The sequence below is a fragment of the Salarias fasciatus genome, chromosome 13 (assembly GCF_902148845.1).
Source record: "Salarias fasciatus chromosome 13, fSalaFa1.1, whole genome shotgun sequence".
NCBI lineage: Eukaryota > Metazoa > Chordata > Actinopteri > Blenniiformes > Blenniidae > Salarias > Salarias fasciatus.
This window is the reverse complement of record NC_043757.1, coordinates 6,022,900-6,039,840: the sequence shown is the minus strand read 5'-3', so window position 1 is coordinate 6,039,840 and position 16,941 is coordinate 6,022,900. Positions and strand designations below refer to the sequence as shown.

At 43.2% G+C, this 16,941-nt stretch overlaps 1 protein-coding gene across 2 annotated transcripts in view; it reads left to right on the top strand.

Moving 5' to 3' along the window:
- slc8a1b (solute carrier family 8 member 1b) overlaps positions 1-12,292 on the top strand; it is a 131,667-nt gene extending 119,375 nt beyond the window's left edge. Inside the window, exons 8-12 of one of the 2 annotated variants that reach the window (XM_030105861.1) lie at positions 1,227-1,412; positions 1,489-1,578; positions 6,893-6,996; positions 7,173-7,476; positions 7,723-7,735. In XM_030105861.1, the coding sequence (XP_029961721.1) occupies positions 1,227-1,412; positions 1,489-1,578; positions 6,893-6,996; positions 7,173-7,445 (653 nt within the window). In that variant the 3' untranslated portion in view covers positions 7,446-7,476; positions 7,723-7,735. Of the gene's footprint in view, positions 1-1,226; positions 1,413-1,488; positions 1,579-6,892; positions 6,997-7,172 lie in introns of both variants that reach the window. The other variant, XM_030105863.1, reaches the window with a different exon arrangement.
- The last annotated feature ends 4,649 nt before the right edge of the window (positions 12,293-16,941 follow it).

The following is a 16,941-nucleotide window of genomic DNA, read 5'->3' as shown; positions in this document are numbered from 1 at the left end:
TTGTTTAGCTGGACAAGAAGCATTTGCAAGTGGTGTCTGTTGCCCCTGAGCAGGGAGAGGAGGCGTCGTGCTGCAGCTTGAGTTTAGGGAGCAGACGGGGTTTTTTGTTCGGGCGTTTTAAATGCGTCACCTGCTCCGTGGATGTTAACGGAGTTAACGGCGCACAAAGGATGAATGACGGGGGTGAAATCAATAAGAGATGATGGCGCTCGCTGGGATTCACCCAGTCAGCGATTTCCATGCAGGCAGCAGGTAGCCTCATTTATCCATTCATTAGAGTCATTTAGAAATGGAGCACAGCAACAGCCAGCTACAGACTGTGGACTGCTAATGCGCTCGCTGTGTGCATTTGCATGAGTGTGCTTGGTTTACTGTCTTTCTGGGGTCCAAATCCTTTGCTTCTTTACTGTTGTTCGGTTGTGTTTCTGTGTTTTTAGTATGTTATGAGTTACTAGTTAGATGAGAGAACTGTAAAAATCATTAGACCTCCCAGTGCTGCACTGTTATTTTCTCAGAAAATTTAAAAGAAATAGAAATGTAGTGTTTCAGCCATTCCCTGATTTCATTGAGCACACACACTCGCACACTGAACCACACACACGAACAACAAAGCCTTGCAGCATGCGGGTGGCTTCAGGCCGAGTCCTCGGGCCACGACTGGACTGGGATTCTGGTGTCGTTCACGTACGTACACACACACACACACACACACACACACACAGGCGAACTCGGCTGTCAGTTACTGGGTCAGAAATCACTTCTTAGACATGCAAGGATCAAAAAGCGGCGTCGCCATCGACGCCTGGCCGCCACGGGCCAGTTCTCCCTGTGACAACTGTTCTCACGCCTCCTGCTTAAAACACAAAAGGTCAGAAGGTTCGCGAGGCCCTGCTGTCACTCTCAGTGTTCAGACTGAAAATCAAACTCTTCTGCTCTACAGGACGCTTCTCGCCTCCGGACGCCTGTACCCCCCCGGTACAATTTAAAACCGTAGAGTATCTTTAAAAAGACAGAAACGTTTGCATCAGTACCTAAATCCACAGATTTCCTCTGTGGACTGGTTGGTTTGTGATTAGAGTCTACAGGACATCAGGGATTCCTGCAAACGCTGCATCACTGACAACCTAATGAGCTTCTTAACAAAGTTTTAGAAAACAAAACCCTTTAACGGCGAGGAATCCCCCCGGCAGGACTCCTCTTTAACCTGTTTCCGTTGATCCCCGCAGGAGAAGACGACGACGATGAAGAGTGCGGCGAGGAGAAGCTGCCGTCCTGCTTCGACTACGTCATGCACTTCCTCACCGTCTTCTGGAAGGTGCTCTTCGCCTTCGTCCCGCCCACGGAGTACTGGAACGGCTGGGCCTGCTTCGTCGTCTCCATCTGCATGATCGGACTGCTCACCGCCATCATCGGTAGAGTGAACCCGGAACCCCATCCTGCTCGCTGCCTCTTACCGTTCCTCACCGCCGTTCTGTCGCTTCCTTCCAGGCGACCTGGCGTCTCATTTCGGCTGCACGGTGGGCCTGAAGGACTCCGTCACAGCAGTAGTATTTGTCGCTTTGGGAACTTCTGTACCAGGTGAGCCGACGTCTTTCCCATCATACTTTCTCCACATGTTCATGTACATACAGTATGTGCACTCATTGATCATTTCATGATTTTAATTATCCGACTCCCTTCAATAAAAGCACTTTCTCTTCTCTACGTTTGACATTTAGCTTCATAAAGTCATTATCAGCATAAAATACCCTCGAGTCCTTCAAATTAAGAATGGATTTGTGCTCGTCGACGATCCCCTTCAGGGTGTACACACTGACATTTTCACTCCTTTTTTACCTCAATCTTTTCATTCCCAGAAGCTTTTTGCCATTTCTATTCTCTGTGTGAACTGCAGAACAATTTTACTGGGAATTTAGTGAACTGACTTCTCCAAGTGGCTTATAAAAGACATTCAAACAGATCAGCAGTAGTTCTAATGGAAAATCGTTTAAAAGTGCAATTTGTGCTTTAAAAACTTGTAGCAAACTCGACAGTGTTCGGATACAACATCAACTTTTGCAAAGTCGGGAGTATTTTGAGGGTGATGTGGTGCAAAATCACGTTTAGCTGGCATTCTCAGGTGAAAACATGAAACTTTAGTTGCGTGTTTTGGGGTCCTGTTTACATGACAGCAGTGCTCAAAGCCACTGAAAATGCAATTTTTTGGAAAACGGCTTCTAACAAACAGCTTCCAGAGTGCCACGATTTCCAGTCCAGGTTCTCCGAGGAATTGATCTTTTCCGTGGAAACCGGCATCGTTTTTAGAACGTTGTGGTGTAAACATGAAACTTTCCAGAAACAATTATAAGCCTAGATAAAGTTGTGTTTACTGTGTCTCATGGTGAATTTCAAAGCCTCCACCTCATCCACTCATCATCTCCTGTAATGGATATTTAATTACAGCGAATGGGGAAAACGTTCCACTTCTTTTGTTTTATTCCCTGAGTGTAAGTGCCGTAACACAAAGCAGCGGCGGCTGCAGACAGCGAACATGGATTATCCTCTGAGCGTGAAGAATGAGCGACTGCACCCGGCAGCTAAATATGTTTTAACCTTGGCCCCGGCTGCATCGCTTCACGCACACACACATACACACACACACACACACACAGAGTCACGTCTCCGTAACTCTAGAGGGCATCGCCCTGACTTACACCACTGCAACCAGCCATAAAGCTCGTTGTCACCTTGAAAGTTAATGATTTGTGATGAGATTTTTTTTTTTTTTTTGACCCCACATTTCTGTCAAGACATCTTCGGTCTCTACATCATCACCACTACTTGCACCACAGACACACATAAACACTCTATAAACGTCCAGCAGAAGCTATCAGAGTATCCGATTTGAAGTCTTGTACATATAACTGCACAAACATGATTATTCCCTCGAGCAAACGCATATACCTGCAGCCTATTACAAGTTGAAATAGGCTTTACCTCTCTGGCAAACACACACACACTCTGCTCTCCTCCCCTCTGTGTTATTAGCATAGAGCTATTCGTCTTGTCAGGGTCAGCTGGTCTCTGTCCTCCCATTAAGGGAGCCTGGGGATAAAAAGCTATGTGTTGTGTATTATTTCACACATATACTGTACACACCGAGAGTATACGTCAACATTTAGTGTGTGCGGGCGCGGCGCACACAATGCACACGCTCTCCTACCATTACGGACAAACACTCAGAAACACACAGTGTGTAGAGTTACTGAATGTTAACAGTGGTTTTAGCCTTTCTGGGACTTTCAGCCTTATTACCAGTACTTCCCAATGCGCACACACATGCGCACACACACACACACACACACACACACACACACACACACACACACACAGACAAAGATCTCTAGTTTCACTCCCATTACTGTTAGAAACCTCTCCTGTGCTGCGGTTCTGGTACGATTAACCTCGTTTATCACAGTCAGCAGAGCTAAAACACACATTCGCACCAAAGACGAGGGAGCAAGAAAACCACAGCTGCTGAGAGAGAATTTTAAGAAAACATTCTATTAAATGTGCTGGTGGTTTCGGGGAATCAGATAAACTCTCTGGGCCTTGTGTTGTGAGTTTATTTCTCCGCTGTATATTTAAAATAAACTATGTGTCATTTCATGTCGGCTTCAGAAACTCAATCGATACATTTCAGCTGTGAGCAATTTTTCCATGTACATCACTAGTACGAGGTAGATAATAATGTAGGAACCTGCTTTAAGTATAAGAAACATGAGGTGGACTCAGCACTAAGAGAGGACCTGAGATATTTCGGAGATGATGCCAAGAAAGATTACAAACTAACATTATCCATCGAGTTATGTTGTGCAACAGCTGGAGGAGGCATTTTTTGGAAACTTTGCTGTGTTTTTCACCAGAAGGCATCAACAAATTTGGCTTTATGTTGAGATTGTAGTAATCATTCTTGTGAAAATATAGACATTTTCAACATACATACTGTGTCACTGAAGAGTCTTAACCAGGCCTGTAAATTTATATTTATTTCACAAGCGTATGTGTCCTTTTCAAAGCCCATACATGCACATCAGTGGGTTTTATTTTAATTCTCGTACATCTGTTCTAAATTTGACATTTAGGCCTGATTTTTGACAGAATATCCCAAAAATCGAAGCCCCGTGTTTTTCGTGTGAGTGTCAAGACCACATCACTTCTCCTCAGTGTGTTTTTCCATGAAAGAGACGAAGCTGCAGTTGGAAAACAGAGCAGAGAAGCTTGATTGACAGGGAGGAAGCGAAAAAGGGCAGAAAGCTCTCCAGGGAGGGATGCTCTCTCAGGAAAAAAAAAGCTGCAGACTGTAACCTGTTTCATACACACACACACACACACATGCATATACACACTCGCGGCTACAGAACATGCGAGCGCCCACACACTCTCCCACTCAGTCAGGCTCACAGGCACTCGGAGACCGATTGATGCGCAGACATGCAGCCTCTGCCAGCTGGTGGCGTCAGATTGGGCCCAGGTGGTGGCGTTCACTAACGCACACAAGGCTCGGCGTTCATGTGTGCGCCCCTCGCACGTGCTGAGGGTCGGCCCGCTTGGCTCTCAGGTCTGAGAGGAGGTTTCTGTTCGCTGGACTCCCGCTCGACCCTCATCCTCTTGTCCGCTGCCAATTCTTTGCTTCTTCCCGTTGTTTTTTTAAGCATGACGACACACATCGCCAACAAAGAGACGAAGGCCGGAAAATTAGCAGAGAAGAGAAGCGAGCGAGCGCGAACTGACCGTTCACCAGCAGCCCTTTGTTGGGACTTGGCCGGACGCCGCTGTCCGTTTCACCGCAGCCGTCTTTTCGTGTTGCCGTCCTTTGGCAGACATGGAACTGGGGGAAAATTTCTGGGACCAAGCAGCCAGCGCCAAGATTTGTTTGTCCCCCGCAAACCGAGGCTCAGCCTTGTAAATTATTGATCTTGGACCAAGTCCTGTCCGGACTGGCTGCCAGGAAAGACACACTGTAACAGGATTAAAGACTGCGGTTTCTAATTTAAGGTTTCCTGCCCGAAATGCCTGAAACAGGATTTGCACAGTGTTCTGTAATAATAATTGGAAGTGTTCGGCGTTCATCAAGAGTGTCCTTTTTTTAGCCACAGCGACTTTGTGTGACTTTTAAACGATTGCATGTTGAGGTCAGGACGTAAACGGCCTGCGTAAATCTGTTTATGCTCCTGACTGTGAAACTTAAGTCAAAAGCTTTGATTTCTAAGTAATGATATCATTATAAACTACTGTTTGAAATGGAAATGAGTTTTCTTGTTTTTGTTTCAGAAAAGTTTTGCATTTTTGGTTAAAAATATTAGGTAAACAGGGCCTGAATCCAGTGTTTCATACAAATCACAAAGAAAACATGAACTAATTTTCAATTAAACCCACTTAAAAGAGCTTCGGTGTTTACAGCGTACTGTTCTCCGTGTGCAGACGCAGGTGGTGTAGTTGCATAAAAACAGCCCCCCATAGGCTAACAGGAACGGGTTTTAATCAAACTGGACCTGATGGGGGCGCTACAGAATAAGCAGGGAGACATTTTATGCTTCTTCTTTGACAAACTGTTTTACATCTCTATCTTAAAATCGTGAGTATGTCCATATGTAATAAACATGGGAAATGTGTGGCTCCAGGGGACCACAGATGTCCCTGACTGGTCTGGTTGAGGCTAATGGGAAAATATGAATCAAATGAAAATCGAAATGTTAATGATGCATGAAAAAAATGCTGCTTTGCTCCTGTGGGCGAGAAAAGCAACTGTGTTGGCTGGCAAGGCTTTAAAAGAAACCAAACTGTTACACCCTCGAGAATGTCTGTTCATACTAATAAAAGATGATATTTCTGAGGATTTAAGTCCTTCATTAGTGAAATCAGAGCAGACCTCATGTTTAAAAGCATGCAGGTAAAACAACGAAGGAGCGGTTGATTATCAACACCATGCAACACGCTGCTTTTGTTTTCACCTTTCTGCTCTCCTCAGCTGTCCCAGTGTTTCAGTCAGATTCCCAACAGCACCAGGGAATTCCTGTGCATCTCACATGTACATTAACTCTTACTCAGAATGGCCTAAAGTTGTTTCAGGTCTCTGACTTCACATTGGTAAGACTAGATTTTGAATATAACTGAGTCCTATTCTGCCTCTGTTGTGTGTGTGTTATGTTAAATAAGTGGCCAGAATATTACACACACCTCTGCAGACTGCATCTTCAGTCATCAGGGAGTTCAAACACAGTTTAGATCTGAAGCCACATACAGTCCTTTTTCATCCTGAAAGGCCCAGACCAGTAAAATAGTGATTTAATAACCTTTAGATTTAAACTTTGAAGTTTTTCTTTGTTGTGGTGCAGAGTGTATGCCGTGAAAAAATTCTGTATTTTTGCAAGAGCTAAAGAATTACTACCAAAAATGACTACATTTTCAACATGAAGCCAATTTTAATGGCACCCTCTCGTGCAATGTGCTTTAAATCGATGGTTATTTGACATGCACGCCAACATTTACTGCAGTGCATGTAAAAAAAGAGTTGTTGTATTAATCTCCTCAACAGGAGCAGTGTCGCTCAGCCTGCAGGTCACACAGGAGGAATCGACTTTTATCTAAACAATCATGCTGAAACTGAAATCCATAATTCTTGAACCAAACTGCACACTTGACTGCATCTTTAGTCTTTTGTGTCTTAATGTTATTTTAACTGAACTTAAGTGTGTTATTTACCTTCATACTATATATGAGTGTTGCTGTGTGTGTGCTGCTCTTTATGCCTTTGAAATGACTAATCTTGAATATAAATCATCTTATTTTGATGCATGGCACAAATCTCACCCTGACTTTGAATTTTCTTGTCTTTTTCTGTCCTATCCAGATACATTTGCCAGTAAAGTAGCTGCTATCCAGGATCAGTATGCAGACGCCTCCATTGGGAACGTGACGGGCTCCAACGCCGTCAACGTGTTCCTGGGCATCGGGGTGAGTCGCTGGAATTACAGTTTGAGTGATTGATGTGAGAAATGCCGGGGTGCCTGTCGTCTTGCTGCAGTGGGTACACTTAGCTTTTGTTTGAAATATTTGACGGCGTGCTGGGAGCGTGTTTGTTGCTCTCGACAAGCGGCGTGGCCCCTCACCGTTCTGCTGCTGCTCCCCAGGTGGCGTGGTCCATCGCCGCCATCTACCACAACAGCAAGGGGGACGAGTTCAGGGTGGACCCGGGCCGGCTGGCGTTCTCCGTCACGCTCTTCACCATCTTTGCCTTCATCTGCGTCGCCACGCTGATGTATCGGCGGCGGCCGGAGATCGGCGGCGAGCTGGGCGGGCCCCGGACTGCCAAGGCCCTGACCACCATGCTGTTCGTCAGCCTGTGGCTCCTCTACATCCTCTTCTCCTCGCTGGAGGCTTACTGCCACATCCAGGGCTTCTAAGACGGTGGGAAACAACAGCAACAGCGTCAAAGTAGAGTGGGACAGAGGAGCGTGGAGGGAGAAAGCCAGGGGGAGGTGGATGAATGGATGGATTAGGAAGTGAAGGCTGTCTCATTGATCTATCACTCTCTCCCTTTTTGCAATAGACTGAATGACAGATGAATGAAAAGATGTACAGATGAAGAACTGCAGAAGGATGCATTAATAAATCTAGAGCAGGACGGAAGGAGGTGCGGACGCTGGACGGACAACGATAAATGTGGGAATCCGAAAAGAGAAAAGGAAGAAACAAAAGGAAAGCATTGTCTGTGTCGCTCTACAAATCCGAAACCAATCAAGCCGTCTTAACCTCTCTCATGTTTCAAAATACACAAAAACCAATCCTAACAGAGAAACACAACGTGTCCGAGCTCGTTCAAGCAATCCAAGCAGGAGGATGAATAAAGAAGACCGGCGAGCGGTCTGAGCTGCTACCCGGGACGCGCCGCTTCAACAACAATCACGTTACCGTTTCTTCTGTGTCCGGGCATGAGCGAGACGGAAACAGACCAAATCACTGCATCTCAGTATGTTACCTGCATGACCGGACCATGCTGAAACCAGAAGAAACCGGATACATTGCCACAACCGTTTGACAAACTGTGTGTGTGCTGGTGTGTGACGGTGTGTTCATGTCGCTTGTGTGTTGTGGGAAGATGGTTAAGTACTGTGAAGAAAAAAAAAACAAACAAACAAAACAAAAAAAAAAACGCCTCTCGTTTTTTGCTGTGTGAGATGAAATGTGCTTCGGTGTTGGAAGCCTCTCCGACTCTCCCGGCCTGTGGAAATGCTGAGTGGGACTCTTTCATGGGAGGACGCGCAATCAGCGAGGCAAAGTGTTTTCATCACCACTGAGGGTAGAAACTGTAAATACAAAGAGCTGAACGTGCATTCTGGCTCCACTATTTTCCTTCTGAATGTCTTAGTTACGCCATGCGCTCCTGAACGGGCCCTCTTTCTGTTGCTTCAAACTGTAGATGTAAATGATTTAAGGTCTAATTTGAATTCGAGGAAGGGTTAGTGTGCTTTTACCTTTAATAAGGCCGCGTCTGAGAAGACCGACAGGCCACTCTACTGTTAAAAACTGTTTGCGACGCTATTACCATTGCATAAATATCTAGGTTACTCTTCTGTGTTTGTTCTTTTCTGATCGTGGGTCTCAGTTTGGGCGTCATCCTCCGTGAAGCCTGTAAGCCGTCTCTTCACTCGTTCCTGTGATCATCCGTCTCTCCTCGACTTAACAGCTTCGCTCCAGATCCCTGTGTGTCTTAAGCACCTCCCCCTGGCTGGTCAGCGGACCAATCAAAATCCTCAAGGGCTTTGTAAGAAACAACCACTAATCCCTAACCCTGACCCTCGATTCATGACTCTCGGGTAGATTGGTCTTTAGGGGGATGTTTAACAGGGGTTTATATCACTTCACACGTCGGCTTTGCTTTACTGTGGCATCAGCGGATGTGAAAAAGCAGCTACACCTCTTCGTCATCAGACCAGTATCTGTAATTACATCCAAAAATAAGTGACCTGCTGATCCGAAGTGCGCGGTCCAGCCAGGCTGCGACCTTTTTTTCCCCCCTAACTAATTACGACGACTTCTTCAAAGTGTGCAGTCAGCTCGATCCAGAAACAGAACGTCCACGCTGTGTCCTCTCGGCTCACTCTCACGCCTGAAACCACGAGCCTCCGCGCAGCATCGCCACGGCTCTAACCCAAAAAGAATCAGTTCCAGCAACCACAATCATTCAGTTTCGGTAATATGTTTCATTTTAGCATTCGAATAGGTGTGTAGAAACATGTCCCAAACGCAAAACAATGTTTAGAACAGTACTTCTGATCAATTAACAGTCGCTTTTTTGTTTCCTGGTCCACAGTCGGTGTTTCTTTTAAATTTAATGTAATTATATTGAACCATAAAGTGGCTCTACGGCTGGTGAGAGTCTGGAAATGATTAAATCACTCAGAACTCATTAGATGCTGTTCATCCTTTTGATTAAAAGCATGAACGACACAAATGGCGAAATATCTGATCTCATATTTCGTTTCATTTGGTTTTTCGGCAACATAACATGTCCGTGCTTTGATCTTGAAATTCACCACGAGCAGGCAGGAGACGGGCTCCATTAAAATTATCTGTCAACACTTTGAAACAGAGGTGTTGAAAACGGCTCCCGGCGGGCCGCACTGATTCGGTTTGGACGTCTCCCAGCTTCAACACACCTGAGTCCGAGGAAAGTGTCATAATCGCGCTCGGCAGGAAGCCGGATGGGAAGCCCGTCGTCCCGGTCTGGTGTTTAGGAACAGAGAGAGGTTGAAAACATGAAGCGTGGCCCTCGTGGACCAGGGCTGAACTGAAGGCTGTAAAACACTACATGTGCTGTCTGCTAATAATTTGATCCGAAAACATGTTTCTTCCTCAATAAACAGTCACTTGATCCTCATCGCAAAAACTGACATTATCAGACAGCAGCTGTCTGGAAACTTCTTTCATGATTCAGTATTACAAAAACAATATTATTAAAAAAAGACACATTTCTCTGAGTGTTATCAGCCCTCTAAATGGCCGTTATCAACTGTATTGAAAGACGAAAAGAAAACTATGGGCTGTTGGACCCGTTGTGTTTCCTCGTGTAAAGATTATTCAACATGTCGAGACAATTTGATGTTGAAAACGTCTTTAAATGGGACTTGATCAGTGTTCCCCAACCTCCCCACTACACAGACCTTCCCACTAGACACACTACCTCACACTTCACCGTAAGCTGCCCTCATGGTTCTTTTAGCCGTTCCAGTTCCCAGTGGACCGAACCTGTTGGCCCAACGCTGGGAGGTGAAAACAGCTGATAATCGGCCATTTAAATGGATGATAATGTTTCAACTGACAAAAATGAAGCCTTTTTTTTTTTCTTTTTAATGTGTAAAGTGTAAATCCTTTCAGAGGTTTAGACTTCAGACTGTTAACTACTTTACTCATTCAGATAAACCTAGCCAGGTAGTTTCTGTAGTCCATTATTTGTCGAATGGCTCTTACTGTAAGCAACTAAATTGGTCAGATTTGTTTTTTTTAAATGTATGAACTAATCCTTTAAATGTCATCTGTGAACTGAGATCTAGGCTAGATGTAATCCATTTTAGACTTGGCAAGTATTCTGTCAAGACAGCTCTTAACCCCTGTGAGAGCGCCGAGCCGCGCAGAGCCCCAGATTGGTTGAGTTCGGCAAATCCAGCGCATGAGGAGGAATCACTTCAAACTTCACTGGAGTCTTTCATTCAGTCTGATTCTCCGGTGGATATTTGGCTACGTGACGCTACAGAGAGGTTCAGTAACTCGATATGCAACTGAGATTAATGCCTCACTGCTCTTAACTCTCGGTTTTAAAAGAGCTTTGGCGATTATACGTTGGTTTAAAACGTGATGAGCTGCAGCACGACTTGCATTTGCCAAACTCAGCACAACGTGAGGTTCTCCCCTGGAGCCGCTGTTCTCGTGTGAAGGCCTTGGAGTGGCAGTTTACCCCTGTTTTGCCAAAGGGAAATCTTTCTATCATAAAGTTAATATTTGCAGTCCAAACTGTAAAGGGTTTTCTAACCAATGGATATTTCTTAAAATGCCAAATATTCATATTTCATTAACAATCTGAAGAAGGAAAAAAAAAAGATATTTAAAAAAAAAAAAAGCCTTGATGTTGTTTTAACCTAACCTGAATCTTTCTATTTAAATTTGTATGTATTTGTCTCTTCACTGGCATGGAGCTGAAGGTTTGTACACTGTAAAGAAAAACAAAGCGAAAACAAAAAACTTGCTAGCTTGCGCAAAAAAAAAAAAAATGTCAGTGCGCAGGAATGAAATGCTTGCAGTAAAGTAGTAGTTTGCATCAAAACTAATTTGTTGCACAATATTTTCCAGAAGCTATATTGATTTGCGCTGCACCGCCTCCCCCAGCGTGTCGACTGCGACCCGAAGCTCGTCTGACGCGACGCTGAGGTCAGATTAACTAGAAGGGAAGCTAAACAACCAGCGCTGCCAGGTGAACAATAAATTATAATATCATATCCGTATAATAATCTGGCCTGCTGTATGATGTGTGATCAATAATCCCAGATGATTTGACGGTTTCTTAATCCAATGCGACATATTTGTAATTGACTGTGATTGGCTGGAGCATGAGATATGAGCACATTTGAAATGAGTGGTGACTTGTAACAATCAGACAGTTTTCATTTGAAATTGTTTTTTTAAATGTTGTATTATTGCAAAATCTCTCACACATGCATGTCAATTAATCAATTGTTGGTGAAATAACTATATTTCCAATGAGTTCTCCCAGTCCTACCCTCATTCCTCACATAGACTGACTATAATTTGATTGTCGCACAATTTTAGACTTGATATGATAATTTCCCCCTAAAAAAAAAACTAGTGTTCCACCTGGCAACGCTGGCTCTCTTTCTTAAGCAACTCGCAAAAACCCGCAATAGCATTTAACTTTTAACTTCCTGCTTTGGTTTGGACTTCAGAGGTTAGCAAATTCACTGCTGTACATAGATGTGACGAGCAGGAGGAGTGAGCTGTAGATTACAGTCGTCTGGGTTCCTTTTATTCGTTGCTGGTGGGGGCTGAAGAACAAGCGGGCAGCGTTTTAAATGAAGGAGAAGCATTGCACTGGTTTTTGTCGCTTATGTGGAACGGCTACCAAGTTGTTTCATGAGACTTGCTTCTGATGTAAACAACAGTTGTTTTGTTTTTGTTTTTTGACTGATTTACACAATAATAATGATGTACCTGATGTAAAAAGAGAAGAAAAAACAAACAGTGGTGTTAATCAGTTGTGAATCATTGACGATGTTGCTTCTAGTGCAAAAGGTGGAGGATGTTTCCTTTAATTCCTGTTGCCTCGTTCGCTCCTTGACTGACTGTCCGTCCGACAGAGCGAGGAATAAACAAACGCAACGCCAGACAGACAAACAAGAGGCGCGAAAAGGAAGGGACAGAAACACCCCCGCCGGTACGAGCCGGGCGGTGTCACGCCGAGGAAAGACACGATAACCAGAGCTACTCTCTACCCTTAAAGTCACGCTTAATGAGTACGAAGGATGTTGGTGGAGAGAAGAAGGAGGAAAAGAAAAAAATGACAAAAAAAAACATGAAGTTACAGCCATACATTGATTTCTGGGTCAGTGAGACAGAAATGGACTCCTCCTGCCCAGCATGTGTATTGTTCTGGTGTCTTATCTGTCCCTCTGTGTCTCTCTTCACCCTCTCTCTCTGTCTTTCTTTCTCCGTCTCTCTGCTGCCAAAGTAACCAAAGCGAGCAGCGATCCCTTTTCTTATGTATCCCTCTCCCCGTTTCTCCCCCCACCCCCCTTTCCGTCTCCCTATGCCATGTTTTCCATACTTTGGGAATGTCAATGTGCTACTTGTTGACACTGTGCATGAATGATAACATGTCTGTATATAGTTCTAGAGAATCGTATCCCATTCCCCCGGTGTTGACTAAAGAAATGGTCTGAATGTTGTACAGATTCAGGTTTTCAGTTCACGTGTTCGGTTACGTTCTCTGTAACGTTTGTAGAGCTTAACAACGCTTTGTTTTGTTTTGTTTTGTTTTTCTTAATTTAAACAGAGATGCAACCTCTTTAGTTTCGGAGTAACTTGCACTTTTTTTTTCTTTTACTTTTGGTTTTAAAAAAGGCAATATCTGCTGTTATTGAATGAGAGCTGAGATCCTACAGGAGTTATGTATCTTAAATAAACTATATGGGAGTTGCATGGGTTATTTGTACAAAATAATAAGACACTGCTTGCTACTTCTAAATACCGTGGCTGTATTCTCTGACAGAGGATGAAAGAATACTGTATGTACATCTAAAGGTTATTTTGTCATTAAAGATATAATAGTAATATCGTGTATATACTGTACAGTGTTATAGGTGAGGTGGACTATATGGCCATCACGCTAACCATAGAGAATTAATTCTACATATTTATTTAAAGGAAAAAACACTCACTACACTCAAGAATGACATATATTGCCTTTTTGGAGAAGTTTGCTTGAAGCTTGTTTCTCTGTCCCAGCATTGCTCGTTTCTTCTTCTCGTCCATTGACTTTCTCCTCCCCCCCTCCCCTCCTCCACTCCAGTCACTCGTCCGGTTCTGTTATTCAGTCGGGGTGTTTGGAACGGGCGCCTGTCAGTGTTTTCCCACCTGTATTCCGACTGGCCGCCTGTCTGTCCGCCTGGCGTACGTCAGCGTCGCCACGCCGGCTCGTGATCACCTGTGTTTCATCCCTCAGAAGTTACGCACAATATTTCTCCTCCCCGTGTCGCCATCTGTCCGACTTTCTCTGGAAGGATCATTTCTCTGTATTGAAGTCGCCATCTGTCTCATTCAGAACCGTCTGTCATTTTCCTCGGTTGTTAAATCCCTCGCTTCTCATCTTTTTTTTTTCTTAATCCGTCCTTTTCTCCAACACATCTTTGTCCATGTCTCTTCTCTTTTTTTTCCCCCGCCCTCCAGCCTTTCTTTCCCTCTCTATCCTTTAGGGTTTGGTCGGGAAGTTCATGTTTGTTAGTTTGATTTGGTGTGTTTTTTAATGGAACAATAACCGTAACAGCTAAAATGTTTGTAACAATGAAGACTTGTTTTTTTGATTTGATTTTTTTTTTTAGCTGCTGTTCCTCTGTGTGTGTGCGTGTGTTTATTAATTTTCTTTTACTTTCTAATTAATTTTTGTTGAACACCAATTGATAGGAGGAACGTTGTCGTACGTGTGTTGCCACTAACTGTGACTGCTCTCCATGGTACATGGTACTTCTGATAAAACCAGTAAAATAAAGTTTGGGATACCCTGTTTCAGAGACCTCTGCGTCCACTGGCTTTCTTTCGTGTGCGTACATGTGTGTGATCAGAACATTTTTTCCGGTCCTCTTCAACATGATCCCCTCTAAATCTGAAAATAAGTTAACATAATCTTTTTCTTTTGATATTTCCTAAAATCAAAACGTATCAGTTAACTGTGCAGTCCCAAACCCAGAAATGTTGTTTTTGTGTGTCTAATGTACAACTAGTAGTCCTCACTTAGTCTTTTTGCCTGGTAATCATTAAATAATATACAAGGCATAGCAAATTTATTTATTTATAAATCACCATTTAGTCATAAGGCATTTCTTGGTACTTTACAAATAAATCAAGGAAATACACTAAGTCAAAGCCATTAAGGGTCTTCGTCTTCAGCAATTAGGATTATAAAATATATTCAAACATAAGGATTAAAAACAGCATTAAAATAAGAAGAAATAATGTTAAAGCTTTGCTAGAACAAGAGTCTGTTTCGCCCTTTCTGCTCGTCCAGAAACAGCAAACAAAACATTAAGAGGAGTCAAATTTGAAGACCTGTAACCCAAAACTTTAAGCCAATAATCATATGTTAGAGTGAGTGTGTATTAGTGTGTGATTGTTCTTGTGTTTAAACATCATGTGATCCCAAAGTCCATTCAGATGTTAATTTTGAGTAATTATGTTTAAACTTTCGGTGGTCCTCACAAGTACAAGCAAACCAAGCGGACCTCACAAGTGACAAAAGTTAGAATGTGTGTGTAAGAGAAAGTCTTTCTCCATCAGTTCATAACAGGAGCTCAACCTTCTTTTGTGAGCTTGAAGTCATTGTAATGCCCTCTCAAGTGCTGCCAAGTGTGTTCATGAGAGTGTGTGTTAAATCCAATCTGCACTGAAAAGATTTCAATACAAAAGCTTAATTATTATGCAAATTTCCATTAGCGTTTACACTGAGCGGAGGTAAACGGGAGCGGCGGCAAGCTCTTCACAGTGCGTCCGCTCTCCTCAGCTTACACTCAGCCACCCGTGCATGCAAGCATCCATTTTCTTTCACATGTCCAGAATGTTGATGATGAAGTTGACATTTGCTTGAATGGCCGACATGTGATTAACTGTCATCTGCTGTGTTTCGGCATTGTGTCAATGACGAAGTGACAGCGGCTTCACCACTAATTAATTCTGCCTGTTTATTTCTTGTTTTATTTACGTATCGCCCCAGAACATAATAAATTGATTCTCAATAAAGGAAATGTTAATTTTAATGTACCAAAGGAGGGGCGAAAAAGCACCAGCGAGAATTGAATGTTTTATAAATGTGCCCTTTGCTTTGCAGGAGATTTTATAAATATGCATGAGCTGTTGTAGCGCTATAGGTTTCAGGAGTAACTCACTTTCTTTGGTTTATTGCAAATCTGGTGCACAAACTGGTGCTTTCTATAAAATAATTCCAGGCATTGGAGCGAGAACAAGCATGTGCAAGTGCAGAGTACATGTGATGAAAATGTCTACATTTTCACCAAACCAAACAATTACAACTGAAAATAACTACATTCTCAGCATAAAGCCGATTTAATTGATTCCTTCCTATTGTTTTCCTCTCTGTCTGTAATATTCTCCATTCTTTTCCTTTCTGTTACTACAGAATTCATTTCATGTCGCTGGTAAACTTTGATTCTCTCACGGCTGACTGAAAACCCCCGTAGGAGGCACTGGGCACTTATCGATATTATAAATTCACCTTTCCATCTAATGCCTAAAATCTCCATAAATTCAATTAGAGATTTCTATCTAATTGACCTAAACGGTTCATCTTGGCATCATTTGGTCTGGTTTCCCTTCTGTTGTACATTCATGCACTTTTCGGTGTTGCTTTGCTGTTGTGTCTGTTTGTGGTCCACAGGGGTTCTCCCAGGTTCTAACGGTGCTTCTCACAGGGGTTCCTGTACCCTGCAGACGTCACACATCATGTTTTAGAATTTTCATTCATCTTCATTATGCCAACAAGTTTCTTCACAAAAATAAATGGTAACAAGTCCTGTTGTTAAGAAAGCAGACTTCTGCCTCACCCCGAAGCACTCTGGCACCCCCGCAGGGCACTTTAAGAAGCACAGCAATGCCATAAAGACCCCCAGGAGCTAATCTCTGATGGTCTCTTATCTAACTGAACCTGTTCAGCGTTGGCTCCCACTATTCAACAGTCAATGATTCTCTCAAAGCTCTTTCAACCTCAGAAAGAAAACCACTTTGACACCATGTCTGTTCTCAACGTGAATATTTTGTTTTTAAATGTTAATGTGAATGATCAACAAATAATACTGACCCTCTGGACTTCACATGGAAAGAGCTTAAAATTTCTGCAAATGAGACTAAATTCATCTTCTTTCTGAAGGGTTACAGTGCAAAAAAGAAGTTGCTGCAAAGCTTTTTAAAATCAAAATCAAACTTTATATGGAAGTTCCATTTATAATGAGTTAGAAAGCCTTGCTTGTCATATAACAGCTGATAAATAAATGAGTTATGTTCAGTTTTCTCTTTTCCCGGTGCATTTTCTCTGTGATGGATCGAACCCATTCGCAGTGTGCAGAGTGATGGATTTCTCCTGTTACTGTTTCTCCCTCTACCTGT